The 23,855-nt window shown below is 45.3% G+C and overlaps 1 protein-coding gene across 2 annotated transcripts in view; it reads left to right on the plus strand.

The window, feature by feature from the left end:
• Positions 1 to 23,855, plus strand: part of gli3 (GLI family zinc finger 3) — a 93,820-nt gene that overhangs the window by 19,166 nt on the left and 50,799 nt on the right. For both annotated transcript variants that reach the window (XM_039790087.1, XM_039790088.1), the window contains one exon: positions 14,827 to 15,072. In XM_039790087.1, coding sequence (XP_039646021.1) covers positions 14,827 to 15,072 — 246 coding nt within the window. The remainder of the gene's footprint in view (positions 1 to 14,826; positions 15,073 to 23,855) is intronic.

A 23,855-nucleotide genomic window follows, 5' to 3' on the forward strand; every position in this document is an offset into this window, starting at 1 on the left:
TAAATGGTGGCTTCATCCTGTGTGCCATTCATCTCTGTGCCCCCTCCTCTTGCACTGACAGCTCAAAAGAGCCGACTGTGCCACAACAATGCTGTGATTGGTGCTCTTTAGGAGGGGTTCGGGGGGGTGCTCTCCCCTCCCACCCTCATCATTCGGCAGGCAGGTGGACCACAAAGTCCCCTGATTCTTTTGTTGGGTCCTGGGCTAAAAAAAAAAAAAGATGTCCATGCTTCTTTGCTGAATAAATCCTGTCGTCATGGGATAATTTGCTAATAAAAAAAGGAGAAAAAAAACAAGGGTGGGGGCTAAAGCATTGGTTATTTGCAAAGGAGAATAAGAAGGGGAAAAGTTTCTGGTTGGTTGGACTTTTATGATATGGGTGCTGCCGATTTAAGGAAAATGAGGGAGGTTATTGTAAGTAACAGGATGAGAATTGAAAAATGGGGAGCAGAACAACTGGTTATAGTTCAAAAAAATTGTCAGGGAATGCTGTTTTAACATAACACAGCCTCTGTAAAGCAGGTTATGAAGCGGGTGAGTTGGGCCCTTTTAATGGTCATGCTTAAAAGGGCAAGAGCAAGGGTCTCAGAGGCAAACAACTTAAGCCTTAAAGGGCAACAAATGTTAGGCGTTCGTGTAGGTTACCAGAGAAATCCCTAAGCAAATGGAAAGCGTGGCTAAAGTGTTTAAGAAAGAAAAAGAACACTTTGACTGCTTTGAAGAAGAAAAAAAAAATCTCCTGATGGTAAGAGAAGGAAGAATGATACAGAGAGAGAGGAGAAGAGATGGGGAAGAGTGAGGGCCACCTTCTTTTTAGGGGAGCCATTTAAATGATCAACAGTAAATAGAGGGGAATGTCATCTGACAGAAATAAAGTTCCCGTTAACAGCGGGGATGGAAAGTAATTTACAGATACGCTGTCCCCGCCATCTTTGTGCCTCCCAGATAAGGTTTCATTTCAGAAACGGATAGGAGACATTTTCACTTACGGGCCCCCATTCTGGGACACCTGTGATAACAGCTTGTGGACCCCTAATTGAAAATGGGTTTCAAAATGGATTTTCACTTTTCTTCCCCCCTCTCCCCCCTCTCTATTCCCTCCCTCCCTCATGACTAACCCCCCCCCACACACACACACACACACACACACACACACACTGTCAACACCCAGCTCCATCCCTTTTTTCCTTGGCGTTCCCTTGTCGTTGGCAGAGGGAGGCAATATTGGAAGGGCAGGGAGGGAGAAGGGAGGGAGGCTTGGGGGAAATGGAGCACTGGGAGCGGATCATCCCTCAGCCCGTGTCACAGCTATGACAGGCGCGTGATCCGTCTTATTAATGAAATCATTGATCACTTGATGGGACTCATAATCAACTGTTTCTCCACTGTGTCCTGCCCCATCTCCTCCTCCTCCTCCTCCCTCCTCATGCTGCCACCTCTGCTTTCCACTTTGTATCCCTGTTTTATCCCCCCTTAAATATGATCCAATCTTTTTTTTTGTAACTGAAGACAAAAATGATTAATAAATACATAAAATTAAGAAGAACACCCACAGTCTGCCTGACAATGTATGCTGACAAGTAATTCAGGGGCTCTGATGGCGATTTAAAAATGACAACAATTGCAAGAAATATATCTGTTTACGTCCCTAAATTTGCCTTTTCTTTTAGAGGAAACAAGTTGGTAGTTATTTTAAGAAATGCACTTTGTGCATCACTGCTGCTAAAAGGTGATCTCTGTCATCTGTATTTGTGCTGTGTATTTCATGAGGACCAGAGGAGGAAGCAGGGGCCCCACTGTGTTACCCTACTCTGGGCTCTGCCTGTGGGGGCTAATGAGAGAGGACTGATGGAGGGATAAAGGACCTCATGGGAGCTCTGGCTGGCCCACGGGTCAAACAGCACAATGGAGGAGGCGTTATAGAGCCTGACACACAACCCCACGCAGGAAAACTGGCTTTTAGTGTCAAAAGACCTCTGTACGGTACATAAATAATACATAAAAAGTTATTATGTAAGCAGAAATGCATAGAAGAAAATACAAATGTATCCACAATAGGATATGACATCATGAGGTTTCAGAGACATACATGTATCAAATTTAAAATCTACCTGTAGATTTGGGTTTGTAAAGTCACACAGGCCCCATGTGCACACTCTGTGGATGTGCTTTGCCTTTACTGGTGAGCCATAGCCATTTCATGGACCTCTGCACTGAAGGCAATTTCCTGCAGCAGCAGGGGGACAGGCTTTGGCAGAGCCACCTCACAGGGGCCTGAGGCGCAGGATTAGCTTAGCTTCGCTGCTACTCAGGGCGGAGGGGAACCTCAGCTGCCCAGCCCAGTCCAGCCCAGCCTGGCCTCTCTTGTCTGGCACACTTCCGCGTTCCCAGATCTGCCTGCTGGAGCTCCACTGCTCCTTCACTGCTGGAAGATGCATATAAGCCACTGCCTCAAGACTTTTGCACGCTGTGGAGATGGCTCCAGAATTCAGCTGTAGTGGAATTGCATCTTTGTTTTTTGTTTTTTGTTACAGCAAAATAGCTTTGAACCTCAAAATGAACACTTGAAGGAAATTCAGATAATTACAATTTGCGTCATGTTGTTGTAGTTTTGGTTATCATTTCTAATCAGTTATGATAACATTGGACTGGTGTCTGGTGACATATTGGCACAATGAAGTTGTACAGGGAAAGAAACAAAATCAGTCAGAAAATCAGACATGTTGTAAATAAGACCACCACTTTTTTGGATAGATAAAACCAAAAAGTGAGCAAGCCTGAAACGTCAGTCCTTTGTTGCACGTAAAAATTGGACAGATGCACAACCATGGTAATAACAGCAGAGACCTTGCTTTTCTTTTCCAAACAAGTTTGGCAGCCTGGAGTTAAAAACTTGTATGATTGTGTTTCTTGGACTTCCGCATCCCCAGATCCTGACAATTAACTTGGTGAGTACAGTGGTATTACAGATAGAGATGATGGCCAAAACCACAAAAATATGACCCAACTTGTAACCTATGTTGTAGTTGAATTTCCCCTTTAATTTGACTTGAATTCATTCAAGCAATCTCAATTTGACATCTCAGTCATAGATTTATTTTAATTATAATATGTTGTGATAGTTCATGCTGACCATCACAATGGCTCATTGGGAGAACCTGAGATCATTTTCACTGACACGCTGAGAGCCAGAATGGCTTTGGAGTCAGAGGTCACCCGGGTCAGAGACTCCAGCCTCACAAAGACAAATCAGCCTGCCCTGTGTGAGAGGACGGGTAGGCACATCGGCCAACATTGCCCTGCTGCATCCCAGCAGAACTGCGGCCTGGCCAGATCTCATTCCTCTCAGAGAGGGGAGGCGCAGGGGCGACCATTGGTCCCATAAACTCATAAACCCATAAAGTAGGGGAAACAGTAGTTGATTATTCTACCACTCCGTCCATTTGTCGGTAGGCAGCAGTGGCCTCCCTCCTGCCAGGAGGAACAAAGCAGGGGTGTCCTGACCCTGCCAGGAGGATTTATTGTGGTATGTTCTTTTCCGCGTCCTCTCTGTTTTGTTCGCTCACTCACGCCTCCTTACCACAGTCAGATTCTTGTTGAATGGGATGAAGTAGCAACTAGTGGCCTTGCCACCAGGGTTGGAGTTTATATGAAAGACTACCAGTGAGCTCATCTTTTGCATTCTGTATGCATTAAGATACTATAATCAACAAAACAAGTTTTCTTTAAGATAATCTGTATTATACCCATGTTTAATTTTTGTTTTTTAAGTTGCTTGTAGCAATATAAGTATAAGCATAAAAGTATTAAGGACATAAAAAACAATTCATACCCTAGCTCGTTAATAATTGGTTCTTTGTGTGCAAAACAAATAATGCATCATTAGATTTCATACATGTTTTATGTGTACATTACAAATAATAAGATACAGCAGTTTTAATATTAATGTCTTTTATGTGCTTTCCCCCTCATCAAGTACATTTGTCTTTCTAACATGTTGGCATAGCGGAAGCAGTTTAAAAAAAATGTTAAATCAATATGTCATTTTTAAAGAAGTCATTGCGGTAAATATAAACAGCATGCATTATAGTTTTAAAGAGACAGCATGTGAACTTAGTTTGCTGTATCAAAATCACATGAACATTTCTATCAAAGTCTTTGGTTCATGTCCAGTTAAACAATTTTTCTTGCCTGGAGCCTGAAACGTATTTTGTTGTCTGGAGCTGTGTATGTAAGTATGTTTCGGGCCACTTTCCGCTCTCTGCTCAAAACTCACTGGATTAAATCAAGACATGCTTTGAGGTTTGAGAGAGCAAAAAGGCACTATACCCCCTAATCTCTCTCCCCTGACCTCCACACCCTCTGGGCCTTGACTCTCACCCTTCTCCCTGCTCCCCCTCCCCTTTCCCCGCCCCAACTCTCTCCCTCACAGTGCGAAAGAGGAGCTAGGATCAAAGGCCATAAACTATGGCAGTGATTTCTGGTGATTGATTAGAAGCAGAGGTTGAGAAGCAGCAGCTCTCTCCCCTCCATTCTTCCCACCCTCTGGTGCTGCGTACGCACTCTCTCAGGGCTCTCGTAAATAGCTCAGGCTTTAAGTGGGAAAAGAGTTGCCACAATTGGCAGACAGAGCCCAGAAAACACATCCGTGCCGGGGCGTCCAGGCCAGTTTTTCAGCTTCTTCCTCCTGGATGGCAGAGGGGTGTCAGTTGATAGGAACCATTTGTTGTCTTGCTTGGATCTGGGGAGGGACAGTGTAATCCCCTCGCCCTGGTCTGTTCACAGAGCTGGAGGAAAAGAGCAGAGGAGAGGAGGAGGAATTGATTTTCAGAGAGAGGGCATGCGGAGAATTGAACTCAGATGTGTAGCAGAGACGGGGTTTGAAAGAAACATTCTACTTGCGGGGAAACACATGTCTGTAGCTTACAGCAGAGGGGCCGTGCAATTTGAACTTGAGCAAGTCCTCCTAATGTTAATCAATTGCATAGCTGTCTTTCACCATTCTCTCCCCGCCTCCTCCTCCCACTGTCCCGAGCCCAACTCAGCCTGGAGGCCTCTTGACAAGCAAGTGGTCCTCTAAAGGCATTTTAATAGGCCATGCACATTCAGAGCCATTGAGATTAATACTTGAACCTAATCTCCCACATGCACGCTTTTGCACAGAGACACAAATACACATGCACCTCCATCTGTCTTTTCATACCCTGCCTGAGCCTACCTGGAGCTGTGAGGCTAATGATGTTCGGAGTGTGGGCCTCGCAGCGACAGCTCCAGTCCCGGGGAGATGTGTCTCATGTCAGACTTTGCGCCAGACAGACTCCAATAAAGAAAGGGGGGGCAGCGGTGGGGTGGGGTGGGTGTTCTTCAACACAGCTGGAGCGAAGCCAAAACTAAAAGTGCAATTCTCTGAAGGTTTTGTTTTTCCTCTGTGGTATTTACAAAGTGATTGAGCGCATGTTTGAGTGTCATGGAGTATCTCATTACGCTTTTAAAAGCTTTTTATCCATCGACATGCTTTAAGATATGTACACATGCGTTGCATACTGTAGATACTCAGTCATGTGTGCATGCAGACACATAATCTCTCATTTTCTCTCACTTTCCTCGACGGCACCAAGATGTACACACACACACACACACACACACACTTGGTGCAGCTGGAGGATGGGCCGTCATTATTAACTGTTTGGCGACCTCATGACTTCATCTTCGGTGCTGTCAGAGGCGGCCCACATTATGTCTCTGCTCGGCTCAATGGGCTCTTTGTTCTGGCTTGGCTCTGGAGCAGCTCAGCATGGGGCTGCGTGAGTCCAACAGTCCCACTGCGGCTCTGGGGGGGGGGGGGTTAAGGATGGATGGAGGAAGGGAGGTAGTGAATGGAGAGAGGGAGGGAGTGTGCGGGAAAGGGATGAGGGGAGATGGAGGGAGATTGAGGAGATTTGAGAAAGACATGGGAACTGGGAGAATGAGGGATGATATCAGGAAACCAGGAGTGAGTAACAAGAGGTTAGTGGGAAGAAAGTGTTAACTTAGATGCAGAAGGTGGGATGTAGAGAGGTAAAAGAGGGGGAATGAAGGATGGAGAGGGATGGGATTGCTACAGGCTACAGGTGAATCCTAAAGTGGCCTAGAGTAGTCTTTTACTATGATGATTTTAAACACTGCTCTCCTTCCATCCCACTGAGTCAATATGAACACTGGATTATGAAGGCAACATGTCATCTGAGCTGCACCGGCCATCCTTGTGTGGAATGTGGGATTAATGGCAAAGTAATACAGAGATTAGAGAAGGAGGCGAGAGTCGAGCGGCAGAGGAGGATTGGACAGGCGGGAGTGACAGGAGAGGTCATACATGAAGAGAGCTCATTACTGAGAGGGGACAGCAACAGACGGGGAGAGACGTAGAGAGTAAGGAAAGAAGTGTTGAAGCAGGCGATATGACCAGAAATACTAAGGTTATTAGGTGATTTAGGAAGATACATAATATGTGGGCAGATAGAGGACTGTGTCCCGTGTATGGGCTGCAACTTTTATTTATGTTGACTAAATAAAACTTCTAATGTCATTGTATCATTATCTGGCTGCATCCAAGCTTTCTTTTAACACTATCCCCAATGTTCCCCAACATAGAAACTTGATTCTCTCCGATAAATAGTAAACAGCAAATATCACAACTTTGTTTCCAAGACGTCAGTTTGATATGACAAATGTGCCTGAAAGTGACATCTGAAGGTGACATGATTTGAACTGTTGGCTGTATTACAGTAACATGGCTCCACTACAAGGTGTAACGCCCCCTCCCTCCATTGGTGGTGCAGAAAACAGAACTCCATCTCCATCAACGTCGTGCACAACCTTGTACAATTGACTTTTTAAAATCTTGGACACCACAGATAACTCCTCTCTTTATAACATACTACGACATACACTCAGTGAGCATGTAGGGACTCATTGACCTAACCTGTGACATATAATACGATTGCCCCAGCCACTAGTCCATCATGTCGTCTAAACCTGTAACTTTCACCCTGTATTGTGCCCTTTATTGCACTACAGAGCCACTTATGTAATCATATAGAAAAGTCTGGTGCCTTTTCCTTTCCCCCACTCACCTCCAGCCCCTTTCCAGCAGACAGTGGTTAAGTCTGTTTGGCCAACATAGCAGATCCTCTAATCGGCAGAGCTTTCCCTGCCTGTTGCAGACACTGTAATGAAGGGGTCTAGGTCTCACCTGTATTTTAAGGGGGAGAGAGGTGAATAACACCCTGTTTATTAAGCGTGAACTCCTATTCATATCACACGCTGGGGGCGGGTGAGGGTCAGGTCTAGGATTTTGTAGCCAACCGTCAGCTGTAATGATGATAGGATGTTGGAAGGCAAATGCTGATTGAAAGGTTCATAAAGAGTTCTTTGTGAGGGGATTTGGCACCGTTAAGTTCATGATGACAAATAAACTGTGGAAAATGAACTAATGTTATTTTAGATAATTAATGTGTCAAGCTGTAAAGGCAAAAAGTAGATTCAATTATCGTTGTTTTTTGTTTAGGTCTAGGTGACATAATATGTGTGTGCAGAACAGCCCCTCATTGTGAGAGCAGAGTGAAGGAGTCAGTTGAGTTGTGTTATTTTTATGGCATTTTGCTTGTAGTTTGGAATTCTGATTGTCATGCTCTCTGGTAAAAAGACCAAGTGTGACAGGTTAGAAACTGTAAGCATTACCAGCTGCAGAATCAAAGGCCCGGGCATGCTGTTCATTTAACCCAAATCCGTCACACTCATGTGTAGCCCCTGATTCAACTTGTAATGTACACATTCAGCAGAAGGCATTAGACTGAGACTAATGTAAAAGTATGAATGTAAATTTACTCTCAGCACCTCTTTACCTGCAATATGTCAAAGGTTACTTATTATAGTTGCCAATATACAGTATATTGGCTGGGGTGTGTACAGCCACACTAAGCTGGCTAAATTCCAATCTTTTTATTTCAGTTTTGTTTCACTACATAGTCACATTACATGTGTCAACTGTAAATGAAGATTTTCAAAAATGGTGTATGGATAGCTATGCAAATGACATGCATTTCTATGTTAATGGTGAAATTCAGTAAAAAAAAATTAAGTAAGGCTGGTCTGGGACTGTGTCATAAGTTCAGAAGGCTATCCAACCAACGAAAGTCGTTCTTTGCCGACTGAAATTGGATGAAGAGTAGTTTTAGCCATTTTCTTACTGTTGAGGCATTTTAGGCCTAGCTCACACGTACTTGGATATTTTTTTAAATGAGGTTTTCCCTTCCTTCGTTCTCTAAAAAAATCCCGTCCACACAAGCACTGTTTAAAAAACAAAATCTGTGTCCAAATGAAAACGCAAAAAAAAAAAAAAAAAATCAATTACGCGTAAACATGTAAAAAGTAATGTTAGCAAGGTTAGAACCAGCACTATTTTGGGCAAGTCCGCCATTGCAAGAAATTTCGCCTAATTTGTTCCTCACAAAGGAGATACTGGCGCACACTCTGACGTCACAAACAAAAAGTCAATTTTCCCTGTCTACACAACAACACTGAAAAGGGTTTCTGAAAATGTTCACTCTGGTTTTCCAAAATTTTCGTTTTCAGTGACCTAAAACGTAGTGTGTGTGTGGACGAAAGGCCAAAGCACATAGAAATACCTATGTACATGTGGACTGAGACCTTTATGGAAAATGAAATGTTATTCTGGCTTTCACATTTAAACATTTTCAGTGCCTGCTTAGTGTAGCCGTAGTGTTGTTCAAACACGGCTCTTTTGCTGAGCTGCATAGCAGGTGCGAGAATAGATGAGCAGCAACCGAGCAGGCAGTGAATTAGAGAGACAGATCTGAACATCCACAGGCCTAATCACCACAGAAGAGAGAGGGAGCGAGAGAGAGAGAGTCCACTCTGGACTTAGACGTTCACCAGTCATTGATAAAGTGCTTAGCAGCAGGAAAATTAATGAATCCGGCCCGACTGGGAGAGGGGGTTTTGGTGTTGAAGGGGAGGGAGAGGAAGAGGGGGAGGAGGGCTGATGTGTGGGGGGGTAATCCTGTTCCAGCTAAATGGCTGATCCCTCTCATTCCTTAGATATCAAATGTCAAGAGTTAAATTAGCCTGCTAGCCTCAGATAGGAGTTAACGTGCTTTTAAACGGGGCGGGGCGCTGCAATTCCTGCCCCCTTTGGGATGGCGGGCAGGTGCCTTTAAAGTGTCTAATTATCCAGTTCCTAGTAAGTACTGGCTAACTATCTTAATGGGGGCCTCTATGCCTCAATGCAGTGCACAGTTATGCACTTAAACACATGTACCAAAATGTGTGAATGTGCATTTTTAAACAAGCAGAACCACGTTGTTTACATAGGAGCACAAGTACAGGTAACAAATCAACATGGCCTTACAGTTTTAAAAAGTTAAATGAAAGAACTTTATGATTCTATACTGTCAGGTGGGAAACGTCCACAATGGTGTTTTGGATCATATTTGATGTGCTTGAAATTACTGTATTATTTTTTCTATTTTATCCAAACTGTTGGCTCCGTGTTTCTTTGCTTTGGCTGCATATCCATTTCTCTTGGCGAGCCAGTCCTAATCTGAGTGCCACAGACTTGGTCCGGATCACTCTGGTGTCAGAAGTGGGATTCCAATGCTGAGGCCCAGTGGAAAGCTTGCCCACTCTGGTCTGGTGGGCATTATGCCCAGATTCACCGTAAAAGACCCACTATCCCAAACGGACATAGTTCTGCCCTAGTCTGCCCTAGAACACAATCAGTTTATATTGTTACAGAGGACAGTTTAAATAAATAACAGGTTATGGTTGAGCGTAGCTGGCTTGTGACTATCTGAAGCAATGCTAATACAGTCTATAAGCCAATCAGAGCACTAAATGGCATTTTTAGCTTTGAAGTCTTGATCAAATGCATCTCTTGGTGTTTGATTCCTCAAAGAATGCAGGCCAATGTGTCCTTTGAGTGAAAAACCTTAAAAGCCATTACTATCCATGGTCAAAAATGCATCATCAGTGTGCATTTTAGAGTCAGGGCTTTCAGCCCTCTCACTGCAATGCTCATTGCTCCCTCACAATGTGGGCCTGATGAAATGGTAGTGGGGTTTCGGGCTGCTCTATGGTGGGCCTGTGCCCCTAATGGGGGTATAAGGGGTAGCTAGGGGCAGGCGGAGGCTTGGCATGAGACAACCCTGCTGTGAGGCTGATTTGAGGTGAGCGAAGGGAAGAAGGAAGGCGCCAAGCAGGCTTTGATTTGCCCCTCCCCAGCCCCGGGGCCTGGAGGCTGGGACGGCAAGATGTTGAGCTCTGCGTGCGTCCCAGAAGACCCCTGGCGGCAGAGAGAACAGGCCGGGACTGCGGGCTGTGGAGCAGGGGGTTGGGGCGTGGGCTGCTGAGAGCCAAATTGAGATGTGGGAGTCGTCAAATTTTGCCTAGATGAATATTGAAGAGGGCATTTGAGGGAGCTGTGTGGGAAATTGGCAGCTCACAATAGACCGCTAACCAGGAGAGGGAGCATCCTGACCTGCCCATGCCTCTCTCTGCAATTCGTCAAAACATCAGTCACACGCTGATGGTTAAATAATGTACCACTGCGGATTCAATCTGCAGAGACAGAATCAAACATGAGCGCAAAGTTAGACGAAGTGAACTTTATGTGTGCTGAAGTTCTCCAGAGCTCTGTCAAATAGTTTGACTGGGGATTGCAAACTACCCTGCCCACAGCTATCAGGGTAATGACCTGATTCTGCCTTCTGACATTTAGAAAATGTGTTTGTCAAATGTAACCCTTTTTAGGCAGATACAGGATGCTCCATTAGGACTTGGTAACCTTCACATAATGCAGAACTGAACTCTGTTGTGGGGAAGGCATCCAGCTACTCGTGGCACTGAGCCCGTCAGCCAAGAAGTTGATCAGAAAAATACCTCACACAATCGCGGTAATCCCCTGTGCTCTTGTTGTGTTGGGTTTGGTGGAGTTTGAGCGTTCTCTCTCCTTCCCTCATCTTTCAGCCTGCACTAATCGTGAATGATTCCTTCTGTCTATAGCGGCAATGCCAGGGCCGGTGAATCAGGTACATAAGCCTAAGCCGCTTGGAGAGGTGCTCTTATTAAACTCTAGCCAGCTGCTGGAATTTTTCTTCCCCCTCTCATTGTTAATTGGGGAGTCTTGAGTCTTTCCCGGGAGTTGATTTGCAAGAGAAAGGAAAAAAGGAGCAAGAGATTATTGCACAGGAGGAGAGGAGCTTTGAAGAAGTGTTTTGTGATTTCACTGTACATCCTCCACTCCACTCTCTCCTTGTTCGCTCTCCATGTGCTCCCCAGCCAAAACCTGTTTGTGCCCCTGACAACAGTGCTTTGAGAAGTTCAAAGGTGGAACAGAGCATATGTCTGGATTTGGCTCAGAGGTACAACAACACCTCCGATGTTTAGGCTTTTAGGAAAGGCGTTAATGCGGGGAAAGAGTTGCAATGTGCAATGGCCCTTTGTGCAACCCTGAAACATACATGTCCCAGTTTTAGAGACTCTGACTGACTGAGTGCAGGCCGGAGGGCAACTTAGAAGCTTGAGAGTCAAGGACAGATTGGCATGTGGAGGAACAGCAATCCTTGTTTTTAACCTCTGCCTCCTGAAAATACCTTCAAAAACAACAAGCCAAGGGTTTTGTTTCACTTTTCATTTCTTTGAATTGCCTGGGCCCCCTTAACTTTAGCCCCCCCCCCCCCATTGCCCCAGAGCCCCAACTCTCGGAAGAATTGGCCCCACTCCATATCTCATTATCTCTTTTAAAATTTCATTTTGTCATTGCATCCACGCTCTCTTTTACACCGCCGTATTAAAGGCCATGCATAGGGTTTTCTCTGAAGGTATTCGCACCAGAGTTTTACAATAGAGACCCCAGACAAGGGGGAAAAAGGGAGAAACCCGGGCTTTAGGATTTAATGAGTGGCTTGCTGGGGGTGAAAGAAGGAGAGAAAGCAAGTGAGGGAGAGCAGGAGAGAGTGCATTTGTAGAGGGTTAGAGAGAGAGTAGTAAGGGAGGAAGAATGCAGGAATGGAGCACCAGGTACCATAATAGTGGCAGAAAAAGCTCCTGAAATACTAGAGCAGGGGCGTGTGCTCTGATCAGGACGGCAGTGAGCACAATTACCTTCTTTTCAAATCCTTCAGTGACACTGCGGGAGGAAGGAGGACTTTGAAACTTGAAAGGCAGGAGCCTGCTTTCAACCTCAAACGCGAGCAGGAAAGGGCTCTGAAATTTGTTCAGTGCTCCCCATCCACCATTAGCTTGTTTCTTCCTCTCGCCTCCAGGCATTTAAGCGCTTTTTGAAAAGATGTTAAGAAATTCAATCACCATAGAGAGAGAGCGAGATAGTTCTTTTTTTCTGTTTTTTTGAGAGGCATGCTTTCCTCTGGTCCACAGAGGACCGGCCTGCTGCTTTTGTATTGGGCTGAATAGACTTTGCAAACTGGTGGAGGACTGGATGTGGCAACCATGGGAAAAGAGAAGAAAATAAAAGTGGAATGAAAAATTAGGGAGGGAAAAAGGGAAAGGGTCTGTTGGGCTGATGGTCAGAGTTAGAGAAGTGTTGTAGGGTTGAACTTTTCAAAGTTGCATGTGTTTACCTGTGTCTGCTCTGTCTCCATTAGCCCATTTTTTGTTGTTGTTTTTTTGTTGTTTTTTTACATGTTATAAGGATACAAAAAGTTTCCACCAGCAGGAACCGAAGAGAAACCTTACTTGAGATTTCTGGTTCTCGTCTACCAGTCCAAGGAGTCAATTGACCCTTGTGCTGCTGAGTGTTTATTTAATCATTTAAGGTGCTATAAACTGAAATAATGAAGCCCCTTAAGGTGGTACATGGTAGAATGATGAACCCCCTCTGTGGGCTTTCCATGGTGACAGGAGGGGGATGGTGGGACTGTGACACTGCTGGGATTGAACTATTAGTCGCTTGACCTCCCTTGGAAGAGAGAGACATATCTAAATAGCAGTGGGGGTCACTGGAGAAGGAGAAGAAAATAAAGTAAGAGGGAAAGAGAGTGAACAAGACAAATTCAAATAGTGAAAAAATAGCACTGCAAAGTATATTTTCTAAAGTAAGCAGTTGAGTCTCCTTAGTAGTTTTTGAAGATGTTTGGCAGAAGAAGTTTTAGGCTATAGGCCTCCTAACTGCTACACTATCTGATGCCCCAGTGATGAATTTATATTTATAATACATCAAATATCTGTATGAAAGTAAGAAAAAAAGCTCATTAATATGGACACAGTTTTTGCTTCCACAGATGTAATGCTAGATCCTCTAGATGTGATAGTACACAGTGGAAGCACACAGCTACATGCTCTACCCTTACTGTAGCAGTGCTCGCTCCCAGCGTAGTTTACAGTCTTGACTTCTTTCAATTCATGTCAGGAGATGAACCCAATTCCGAAATCCCTTTATGTTAATATTGCGCTTTGCAAGAGCAGACCTATTAATCCAGCTTTAACCGTATAAGTGCCATTATTCCCTTAATAAGATCACTGGCTGCGCAGTATAGGATTAAATACTTATATCATAACTGACACTGTCATTTCCCGCGGATGAGAGTGGCTTGCCTCTCTGGCTGTCAGTTCCGCGTTAGGAATCTTTGAATCTGCTGCCAGTGCTTTGCTGAGGAACGGCTGGCCCGAAAGCTGGTAATGGATGTGGGAGAGTGAGGGGAATAAAAGAGGGACCCGTGGGTTGCTCCTCCTGCTCTCTCTTCTTCGCCTCTCTCAATCTTATTCTCTCTTCCTGCTTCTCTCTCTTAACCTCCCCCTTTCTGATCGCTTCTCTTCTTCTGTGAAGTGGTACAGCATTATGGCGGCCCTCTTCAGTGCTTAAGGTAGTGCTCTTTAATCTGGCCCTCTCCTCTGTTCTTAATTGGCAGTTGGATACTGTTGGGTTGCAGTGCATAGTGGGGGAGCGTTGCACCACCAGGCTGCTGATACTGAACCTCTGGCGCCAGCACAACAGCATTTTGCCAGGCTCTCAGTGAGCAGCATTAACGCAGGAAAGAGCATTGGAGTAAACTGATAACCAACAGTTTATGGTGAAATCATAATTGCATATAACCGGGGTTGAAAATGGGGACCATTCTGTAAAAGAGCTTAATCTGACAGCAACAAGTAAAGCGTCTGACTTGGCAAATTATCTATCAAAGTGCAAAACATATTTAGGCATTTTCTTGGCCTTCATGAGTGTGACACGCTATTCCAGTTTCTGAGCTATATAGTATCGTAGTACAGAAAGGACTAGGTCAGGAGGCTAGCTGACCCTTATACATGTCAGTTCAGAGGTCCGGCCAAAGGTCAAGGGTCATGTCTTTCTGGTGGAGCTCAGCCCTTGAACTCGACTCCACATTTATCCTCTTTACCCAGCATGCCAGGAAGCTTTCTCCAGAGACCCCACTCCTCCTAATTTTTCCCTCAGAAAGACAAATTTAGTTTGAGAACAGAGAGACAGAGAGAGTGGGGAGAAGGAGAAAACAAGAGAATGAAGCAGGGCGGGGTTGATACAACCCATGACGCTGGTTAATGAACAGCTTGGAATGCAGACAGAAATTCTGCGTTGCCTCCTCAATGGGAATCCATTTCTTAAAAAAAACAAGAACAGACAGAGAGAATTTAAGAACAGATTTTTGGAAACTGTGTGAAAAAGAGGTTGGGATTTTTTCATCCATGGTGTCCATTTGCTCATACAATGTATGCCTCTGAACTCCCACATCTGGCACCAAACCAGTTTTAACATCAGATTCTCCTCCTCTCTTTCTATCTATCTACCCTTTGCAGAAGACGAAAGTTCAGGCACGCCTTACCACCGCGAGAGGCGCAATGCCATCAGCTCACAGGCTCCCACGTCCCGCGGCACTGACCGGACCGTAAGCGAGGAGCCCTCCACCTCCACAGAAGACCGCCCCTCCCTGCTCAAGAAGGAGCTGCATGGTTCCCTGCCCCACCTGGCTGACCATGCCCTGCCGTACCGGGGCACTCTGTTCACTATGGACCCTCGCAACGGCTACCTAGACCCACACTATCGTAAGTCCACTAGCCATTAAATTGTTGTTTATTTTGAAAGTGTAAAACTTGTAGATTTTGTTAAGTAAAGAAACTACACAGCTCAAGGACATTTTTGCCTCACCCTGAGCGCTGAGGCCAAGTTTGTCTCTTTACTTTAGGTGAGAGGCAGAGCTGCCTGATGCTTGATCAAATCTGACAGATTAGCCTCTCTCTCTTGCGCTTACTCTTGCCTCGACACACACACACACACACACACACACACACACACACACACACACACACACACACACACACCTTTGGAACACATACACGCACACTTGTTTTGTGCCTGGGAAGTTAGTATGGGGAACGGCCAGCGTAGCTTCTTAATTCCCTCATTAGGGGCCTGTCTGAACACAGTACTCTGCTTTCCCTCATCAACACACACTTCAAAGCCCCAAAGCAGCACCGCGTCAAACTTCGCTACCCCCTACTCTGCTCTCTCTCGCTGGGACTCAGAGAATGTGTGAGAGAAAGGCAGCGGGAGAGAGAGAGAGAGAGAGAGAGAGAGACTAATGGAGATGAAGCCTATGAGATTGAGGTGAAGGGAGAGCTGTGGCTTGAGTAAGATACTAAAGATAATTTGAACAAAAGGTGAGATAGACAGGAGGAGTTAGATGAAAGTGAAGCTGTGTGTGTATGTGGAAAGAGAGAACAGGAGATAGATGATTGGGGAGTAAGAGGCTGATTAGGAGGTTAATTCAGCGGCCACTGTAGCCAGGACTTAGCCTGCAGACAAGGATTTGATGTGATAGCTTGTTTAGTTTGGTTAAATTGTCTCTGAATTGGGGCAGAGAGAGAGGGACAGAGTGATTCAGTAATGAAAAGTCCAGTGGACCCCAACCGTATACTGTAACTCTATTTATTCAGCCACTTCATTAGCTACTGCTCCCTCGTGCTTGGGTGCTTGAGAGTCAACAACGTGCCTCTTTAAGGGAAAGGTTACTCGAAACCAGGCAATGGTGCTGTGGACAGGGCCCTCGAGGGCAGAACATTACTGCCCATTACATCCTGACCTAACTTAGCAACACTGCCACTTCTCATTTTATGTATGTGTGTGGGTATGTGTGAAGGAGCTCTGGAGGTTCCAGACCACTGAAGCCTTGGGGAAGAAGTGGGGAGAGAGACAGAGAGAGGGGGGGGGGGGGTCATTCTGGGGCTTGGGGTCATGTGGAAAAGTCACAGTCTGAAATGGAGATTTCAAAAGCAGCAGGAAAAGTCAAAAGGGCCGTGGAGCTTCAAGAGGCTTTCTTTGTGCATTGGGGCTCAAGAGGCTGGAAGACTTGCAATCATCGAAGCAGAGTGGAGTCGAGCACAGCGAAGGATGCTGGGAAGCTGCAGGCATGATGAACATAGATTTTATCCTCCGTATGCACTGCATATCAGCAATAATTTGATAATTTGTAATTTGTAAAGCAAACATTTGCCAGATGCAGCTTCTTACAAGAATTTAAAGCTTTTGTATTTTTTAATGTTGTGAATTGAATATTTTAGGGTTTTCTACTGTATACAAAACAAGCAATTTGAAGATGTCACATTAAGCTCTGGGAAATTGTGATTACTCCTTTTATAAAACCATTTTCTAGACAATATGATTAATTAATAAGTTGAAGAAATTGTCTTCAGAATAATCGACGATGACGATAATTGTTAGTTGCAGCCTTAGTGTCAGAGAAGATATATAAGAATTACACAAAAAAACAATGAAGACCCAATTTGTTATTAGAAGAAATAACACCAACGAAGACGGAAATGGCAACACAGATTTTGATTTAAAAAACACAAAGTCTGAAAGGCTTCTAGTGTTTTTCATTGATGTCAATTCTCTGATCCTGACTCTGCCCAGGAAGACTTATGATCTGAGATGAGAGCATTGCTGTGTAAAACACCTCCTCCTGGCCCCAGGTGTTGAGGACATGGGGTGTCCCTAAAGGCAGCGGTCCCATTCTGTCTGATTGAACCCAGTACCAGAGCTCAATCCCCATGAGCTCCAGCGGTCTGAGGGTCAGCAAAACGAAAGGGTTCCCCTAAAAACCTCCGCTTCCCCTCCCTTCCTCCCTCCCTCCCTCAGCTGCTTTGAACCAGAAGCCTGTAGCATCTGTCGCCACTCCTGCGCCACAAGGTGTAAAAGCCACTGGCTCCTGTTCTGGTTTCTGGTTCCATACACATGTGAGCACACTCACACACACACACACACACACACACACAGCTCTTACTCCACCAGTGGTAGTCCCTCTCTATGAGGGCTTTGTCACCTCCTAAATTCATCCCAGGTGTGTGCATGTGTGTGTGTGTGTTTGTGATGGAGAGGGGGCCCTAAGCCTTTGTGCTGTGCTTGCATAGTGTGCAACGCCATGCAGCAGACAGCCAGGTAAATCCGATTACTCTTAGTGCTGGTGTGTGTCAGTGCTTAATGTGCCTAAATGCGATGGCACCTGCAGCCTCCCCACACCTGGTCGCTGGTTCGTTAACGTGGTGGCGAATCTCTGGGAGGCGTGGGAGGCGAACAACAAGAAGAGAGCCGAGGGGAGGGGGTTATCTTCAGGGGCCTGTGCCGGTAAATCTCTGCTATTCACCCAGACTTGTGATCTCCCACTCCTCTTACATCCGTGGCCTAAGACTGTGTTTACTCTGGTATTTACACCCACTTCAGTGCAGAAAGGAAGAGACACTAAGGGAAACATTGCCCCTTTTGTGAGCATTAGCTAATTGTGGTGATGCCTGAGTCTTAGCCGCTTTTCTTTGGCAAACACTGGATAAGAGTCCACATCCTTCTTACCACAACACTAATACATGGGGCTTTGCTATGGGATAAGAAGAAAGGATTGAGATGAGGATTAATGAGGGAGAAGTCTTTTTTTTAATATCTTAATTGTGTAGAAGTGTGAATGGGATGTGCAACGCCGACATCTGTTTACATTGTGCAATGATTAGCCGGTCAGTGGTCCTGCAGCAACAGTGAGCCCACTTGCTGGCGAAGCATCTCTGCTTCCTCCGAGGAGATCTTCTTCTTTAAAGTGTCTCGTTCTTAAACACTTGCCCTTCTTTGCCAGACTAAACACATCCGTGGAGGGACTTAAAGCACATCCTTTCAATGGCTTTTTTGCAAATGTTATAACAAAACACCCGAGAATGTTTATCGAAAAGGAAGACAACTGGAGGAAAGTAAATTTGCCAAGCTTTAGAGACAATGCTTAAGGACATTGGCGTGGAATAAGTTTTGTTGCTGTACTGTATTTGTGATACAACAGGTCATTGATGGGAGTCGACACGACACATTAAGTGTGTCTCCAGGCTGTGATGGCTGCCTATCAGTCCAATAGTCTTTGGGTTAGCTCATTAAAAAATCTAGCCCAGATCTGGCTGCCAGGGCCTAATCCCTACACCAAAGCCTTGCTGTCCTTGACTGATCTCAGAAACCATGCCTGCTAAGCTAGAGGCAGTGGAGGTATGGATCTCTTGGCTGAAGGATTCCTTTACATGTATCACAGTAACCCTGCTCTCTGAGCCTGGCCAAAGGTGACCGCTACCTGGATCATACTGACCCTGTGTTCTGGGAAAGCTAGCACTGAGCCATGGCGTAAAACCCTTCCCGGGGTTTTATGATGTGGTGGGGGTGGTGGGTGTCCAGTCACAGGTTAAACTCTAAACTGCTGCGCCGGGCTGATCTTAGGTCTACTGGGCCGTAGCACGCCTGCCGCTGCCCCGGCGTCAGTCTGTCTGCCTCAATATCAAAATGCAGCTGACCACTGAACTGAATGAGCTTGCTGTCACCGAAGTGAACGTGATCCGCACAACAATGGCCTCTCTACTCTCCACAGTTAATTACTGTGCTTGTTCTTGCAGTTCATACTGCACAGTACCTTTCCATATGTCTTGAAAGAGCACGAGCGGCAAAGAGAGTAAAAAAAAAAAAAAAAGAGCAATTATAAAGTGTGCGTTTTTGTAGTTGGAAAAAAATTGTTACAACAGAGCACTCTACCGAAATTGCACTCAAAGAACAAACTTTCTGGCCTCTTGTTGGTTCAAACATAACAAGTTTGGGCTGGGATAAAGGTTCAAACATCCTCCCCCCAAAAGAACTGGGGAGTACAGAGGGGGAGCCTGAGGTGAGAAGACACGTGCCTGTGTCAAGGGTAAGTGTTTGTCTTTGTGATTGTTTCAATATTGGCTTTTTGAGCTTGGTGGCACGATGTAGTCCCCCAGTGGAGTGCCGGCACAGAGAAGCCTGGGGCACACTGCAGGCAATGGAGAGGGATCCCTTCCACCCACCTCCTTTCATCAAGAAAGAACAACATGGGCCTGCACTCTGCTGTGGCCCCTTGGTCCAGCGCACCAGGGATAATCAGATGATCCCCTTTTATACAGCTTATTAGAGGCATCTCATGGTGTAAGATAGGCCATATTCTCACATGCATGTGCTCCTTTGTAGCACATGATGATTTAAGGGGGTTAAGCAGAGTTTGAAGTGCTGCGAGAATGCACTTTCATACCATCTTAAGGTCATGTGGTGCTCTTACCACAAAGCTGATGCGTGTGAACGAAATATCTCTCAATAATGGCAGCTCTTATTAACAATGACAAGATTAAATGTGAAGGAGCTCAGAAGAATTAAAAAGAATTTCCAGAGAACTTAAGATGTTCAAAGAAGAACACTCAGCATTTCTTGGTATCATCGTCACAACATCTGTCAGTGTGTTTTACTTCCTTTCAAATGAGATTGGTTAATCAGTCAAGTCACAGAGGCGAGCAGGGACAATAGCATTTTGCTGATGTTGTGAAGGCTTAAAATGAAGATTTGCTGCATCTTGTCCATCCAAAAGGAGAATCAACTGCAGAAAACACCACTGGCAACAATGACATTAAGCACTATACTATAAAAACAACAAGACTAAACGCTCATGGGGGCTTCTCTTCAGCTTGCTGCTTGAGCTTTTTCTCTCCTCCTTAAGTTACACTGTAGTCTCCAGAAGGATAATCACCTCTGTGTGCTACGGGAGAATCTGAGTTATTTCATGCCTTTCTTCATGTTTGCTGCCCGTGTATCCAAATCTCATCGCTCCTTTTTGTATTTGCATTCCTCTCACATAGTGGCAAAGATAAGCGCCCTTATCCCTTCAGCCAACAACCCGTATCTTGCTCTCGTCTCTGGAGGGTCGCAAGTATATATTGTTCTACACGGAGAGGAGGCTGATGAACACAGTGTAATTAAAATGTTTCTAGCAGCCTGGTGAAATGTAAGATATCACTGGAGAAAAGAGAGAGAGAGAGAGAGAGAGAGAGAGAGAAGAAGAGAGTCAGGGCTGAGTCTGAGGGTATAAGTGAGACAGAGGGGTAAGAAAAAGAGAGAAGAGCCAGAGAGAGTGGAGAAGAAGGAGGAGGGGGTGTAACAAAGCAGAAAATGAACAGAGACATAAAAGAATGGGAGCTCAAGGAGGTCAGGCCCATCACAGGCTTTAGTGTTGCCTTTAAAGATGCCTGGGACAGGTGGCAGCTCCAGACAATCTCGCACCACAGAGCAGCATCCTCTCAGGAGGAGATAAGGGATTCCTCCATCCAGGCACCCTCATCTGCCTCCTCCTCCCACCTCTCCTTCACTCACTCTCTCCACCTCCCTCATGCCCACCCGCCTCCCCTTCCTCCTGTCTCGGGGTTCTCCCAGACAGGCTGCTTTGATGTGGCTCAGTGTGAGCGGGCAGCTGTAGGCCACGGGGCTGCAGCAGCGCTGCTGGGCCACTGGGCCGGCGGACCGTTGGGAGCCGACTCGAGCGCGGCTCAATCAGTGGGGTTCTCTGGTGCCCGGCACTTTCAGGTCTCATTAAAGCGCTCCGGCAGGGTTAATCCTCTTTAAGGTTTACATGGGCCCCAGTTTGTCTCTCTGCCCAGGCTGAGGGAACCCCTGGGCGCCACCTGCGTGACAAAGACTCAAATCACTGTGACACAAGTTCCCTCCGTCTGTTGCCTCACTCCTCCACTTCCCCTCTATTTTCTTCTCTCTCTTCCCTCTTTCTCCATGGCTCTCACTTGCCTTCCCCTGTGCATTCTGCCTCTTCTTTACTCTCCGTCCTCCCTTGATAGTACCTAGGCCTGGTTGTAAGTCTTTTAGGATTATTTGGGTGGAATCTGTTGACAGGGGTGCAGTAAATGGATTACAACTTTGTCCTTGTTTTGGGATGCTGTGAGGAGGGAAAGGGGAGAGATCAGGAGGATGCGCTTTGAATAATGAGAGAGGCAAATAATAAGAGATAGACAGAGAGCAGGATTAACCGAAAGAATTAGGAAGACGATGCAAGCGTGAGAGAAAGGGTGAAAGAGAGGCTAAGGTGACAGCAGCGCAAAGAGAACAGAGAGTGGAAAAGGGAGAGAATCAGTGAGTTCCAGCTGTTGTTGCACTCATAAGACCTAATTGGTCCAAAAATGTCGACCCCTGTCTGGCCCTGCAGAGCCCAGCAGCCATTTGTCTGATTGCTGTGACACTGGGCTTTGTCTTTGCTCTGTGACACACAGTTTCCTCCATTAGCCCAAATAATGGCCACGTACCTCTAGAGGCCTGCACAGACAATGTCTAATGTCTGTATGGGTTCGGTGGAAAATAGAAGAATAGACTCACAGTACAGGGGGAAATGCCATTTGAATGTAAAACATATTAAAGGTCTGCACCGTTGGTTTTGAATGTTAAGCTTGTAAAATCACCTATGCATGATTTTCCAAATGATATTCTGAAAGTGATTTCCAACCTTCCAGGCAGCCACTGGTTTCCACTAATTTGAACACATTTGAAAATCAGCTTGCAGAGACTTACTGTACAACCTGCTTCAGATAGGTTTCATGAACTCGAAGATTTTCCAAGATTGAGATTCTCAAACTGCAACTGATGTAATGCAAGAGACAACGCGCTACAGTGTTTGCAACATCACTCATTGAATTCTTAGTTTTGCTGCAACATAATGTAGTGTATTATTGCGTTGCTTCTTGGCAGTTCATCCTGAAATCTCGGATGCCCTTTAATGCACCGTCTATTTAATCTGGGCCCTTATTTTAACCACATTACCATGCGATAATAAACAATTATGACATGCAAATAAAGGCGACAAAACGCTTACTGTGATGGATTACCACTCTTAACCAAGATTAAAGTCTCTCATTCATAGCACACAATATGAATTGAGAACAATAGCTACATTTGTAAACAAAATTACATTAGAATGACCGCCTTCGTCAGTGGCCTCATGATTCAAAATTGAGCTGTCCAGTTTCCCCAAGCCGTGTCCAGCCCAGTGTGTTATTATAATGCAGGTGTATTAGCCTCACAGTCACTATCACACAGCCACATGCAGTTTTAGTATCACCTGCACAGGGGCCCAGGGAGGATCTGCAATACAGGGCTATAGAGGGTCAGTCCATCACAGGGTAGCCTGATACGGCTGTGGCAATCATGAACACTGTCACTGATAGGACCTTGGCACGTATATAGATGTCGCAGTAAATCCCATACATTTATGATACAGGCATTTAAAGGAGTATTTAAAGAAACAGATTGTGGACTAAATACATCTTTTCATTCCCCAATTCCTAAATAAAGATCTCAAAAAAGATCAAACCCCAAAGCAGCCTTGTATTTGAGTAGAATAAATCACACAGGGGGGCAGTTGAAGCAAAATAAATGTAAAGTAAAGCAAAGTCCTGGTGAGTTAACCTGAGGTTTAAATCAACTCCTTTCTCTCTGAGAGGTATCATGTTTGGAGAGGAGGAGATAGACAGACAAAAGATGAAGAGAGAGAAGGGAAAAGAGGTGTAGCACAGTGTTTCAGCTACTAAACTGCTGTGTAAATCTCTCCCCGGCTGGGTGGGGGAGGGGAGGCTGGAGGGGGAGGGGGACGCAAAAGCGCTTTGTTCTGCTCCCCAGCTTATCCCAATCTGGAAAAATTCACCAAATGTAGGAGATAGATTGGCGCTCCGCAGAGGCCTCGTTGAAATAACCTTCACTCCATGATCCACACTGGGATACAGGGAGGAAGGGAGGCAGGGAAGAAAAAACGCGGCATAGCTTGGGTTGGACAGTGCTGGGGGCCCCTGAAAGAGCATTGTACGTGCTTAGCTCCACTCTGTAGCAAGGCAAGGGTCCTGGTGCTGGCGTGCAATTTGTTAAGATTGACTCGGTCTTGGTAAATGTCTTGCAGATGCTGGAGTTCCATTAAGATATTTGTATGATTTATGGAGAAAGGACGGGGTAGAAGAGCGAGCAACTTGGAGCACAGCCTACATCTCATGCTGGTGGCTGAAATCAGGGTTTCTTACTGTATATTATTTCAGATAAATGTTCTGATAAAAATGGATAAATATTTTACAGGGGATCTGTACAGACGATTCAACTTTTAGATAAAGTTTGGCAATAAAATGTTGCATGTCAAGTGGATGCTGATCTGTATGAGCATAATGGTTGAATGAAAAATGATCCTGAACTTAACTGTGTAAATATTGGCACAAAGAGATAACCTGCGCAAACATTAAGTCCCAGTGCAAATATGTATAGACTTGTAGAACCAAGTAGAGAAAGAATGAGCATTGACCGACTTGTTCAGTCTAGACAAACAAATTACTTCTGACAGCGAGTAGCGATGGAATGTATACGTGAACAGGGCACCTGTTTATCGCACATAGCTGACTTTTTTTTTTTTTTACCACTTGTCTTCTGTTCTGTTTTTCTTTTCCACCATGTTAATTATGTTTACCCACAGAAAGACTGTTTGTGTTCAAGGGTG

Source organism: Perca fluviatilis, chromosome 22, assembly GCF_010015445.1.
Source record: "Perca fluviatilis chromosome 22, GENO_Pfluv_1.0, whole genome shotgun sequence".
NCBI classification, from domain to species: domain Eukaryota; kingdom Metazoa; phylum Chordata; class Actinopteri; order Perciformes; family Percidae; genus Perca; species Perca fluviatilis.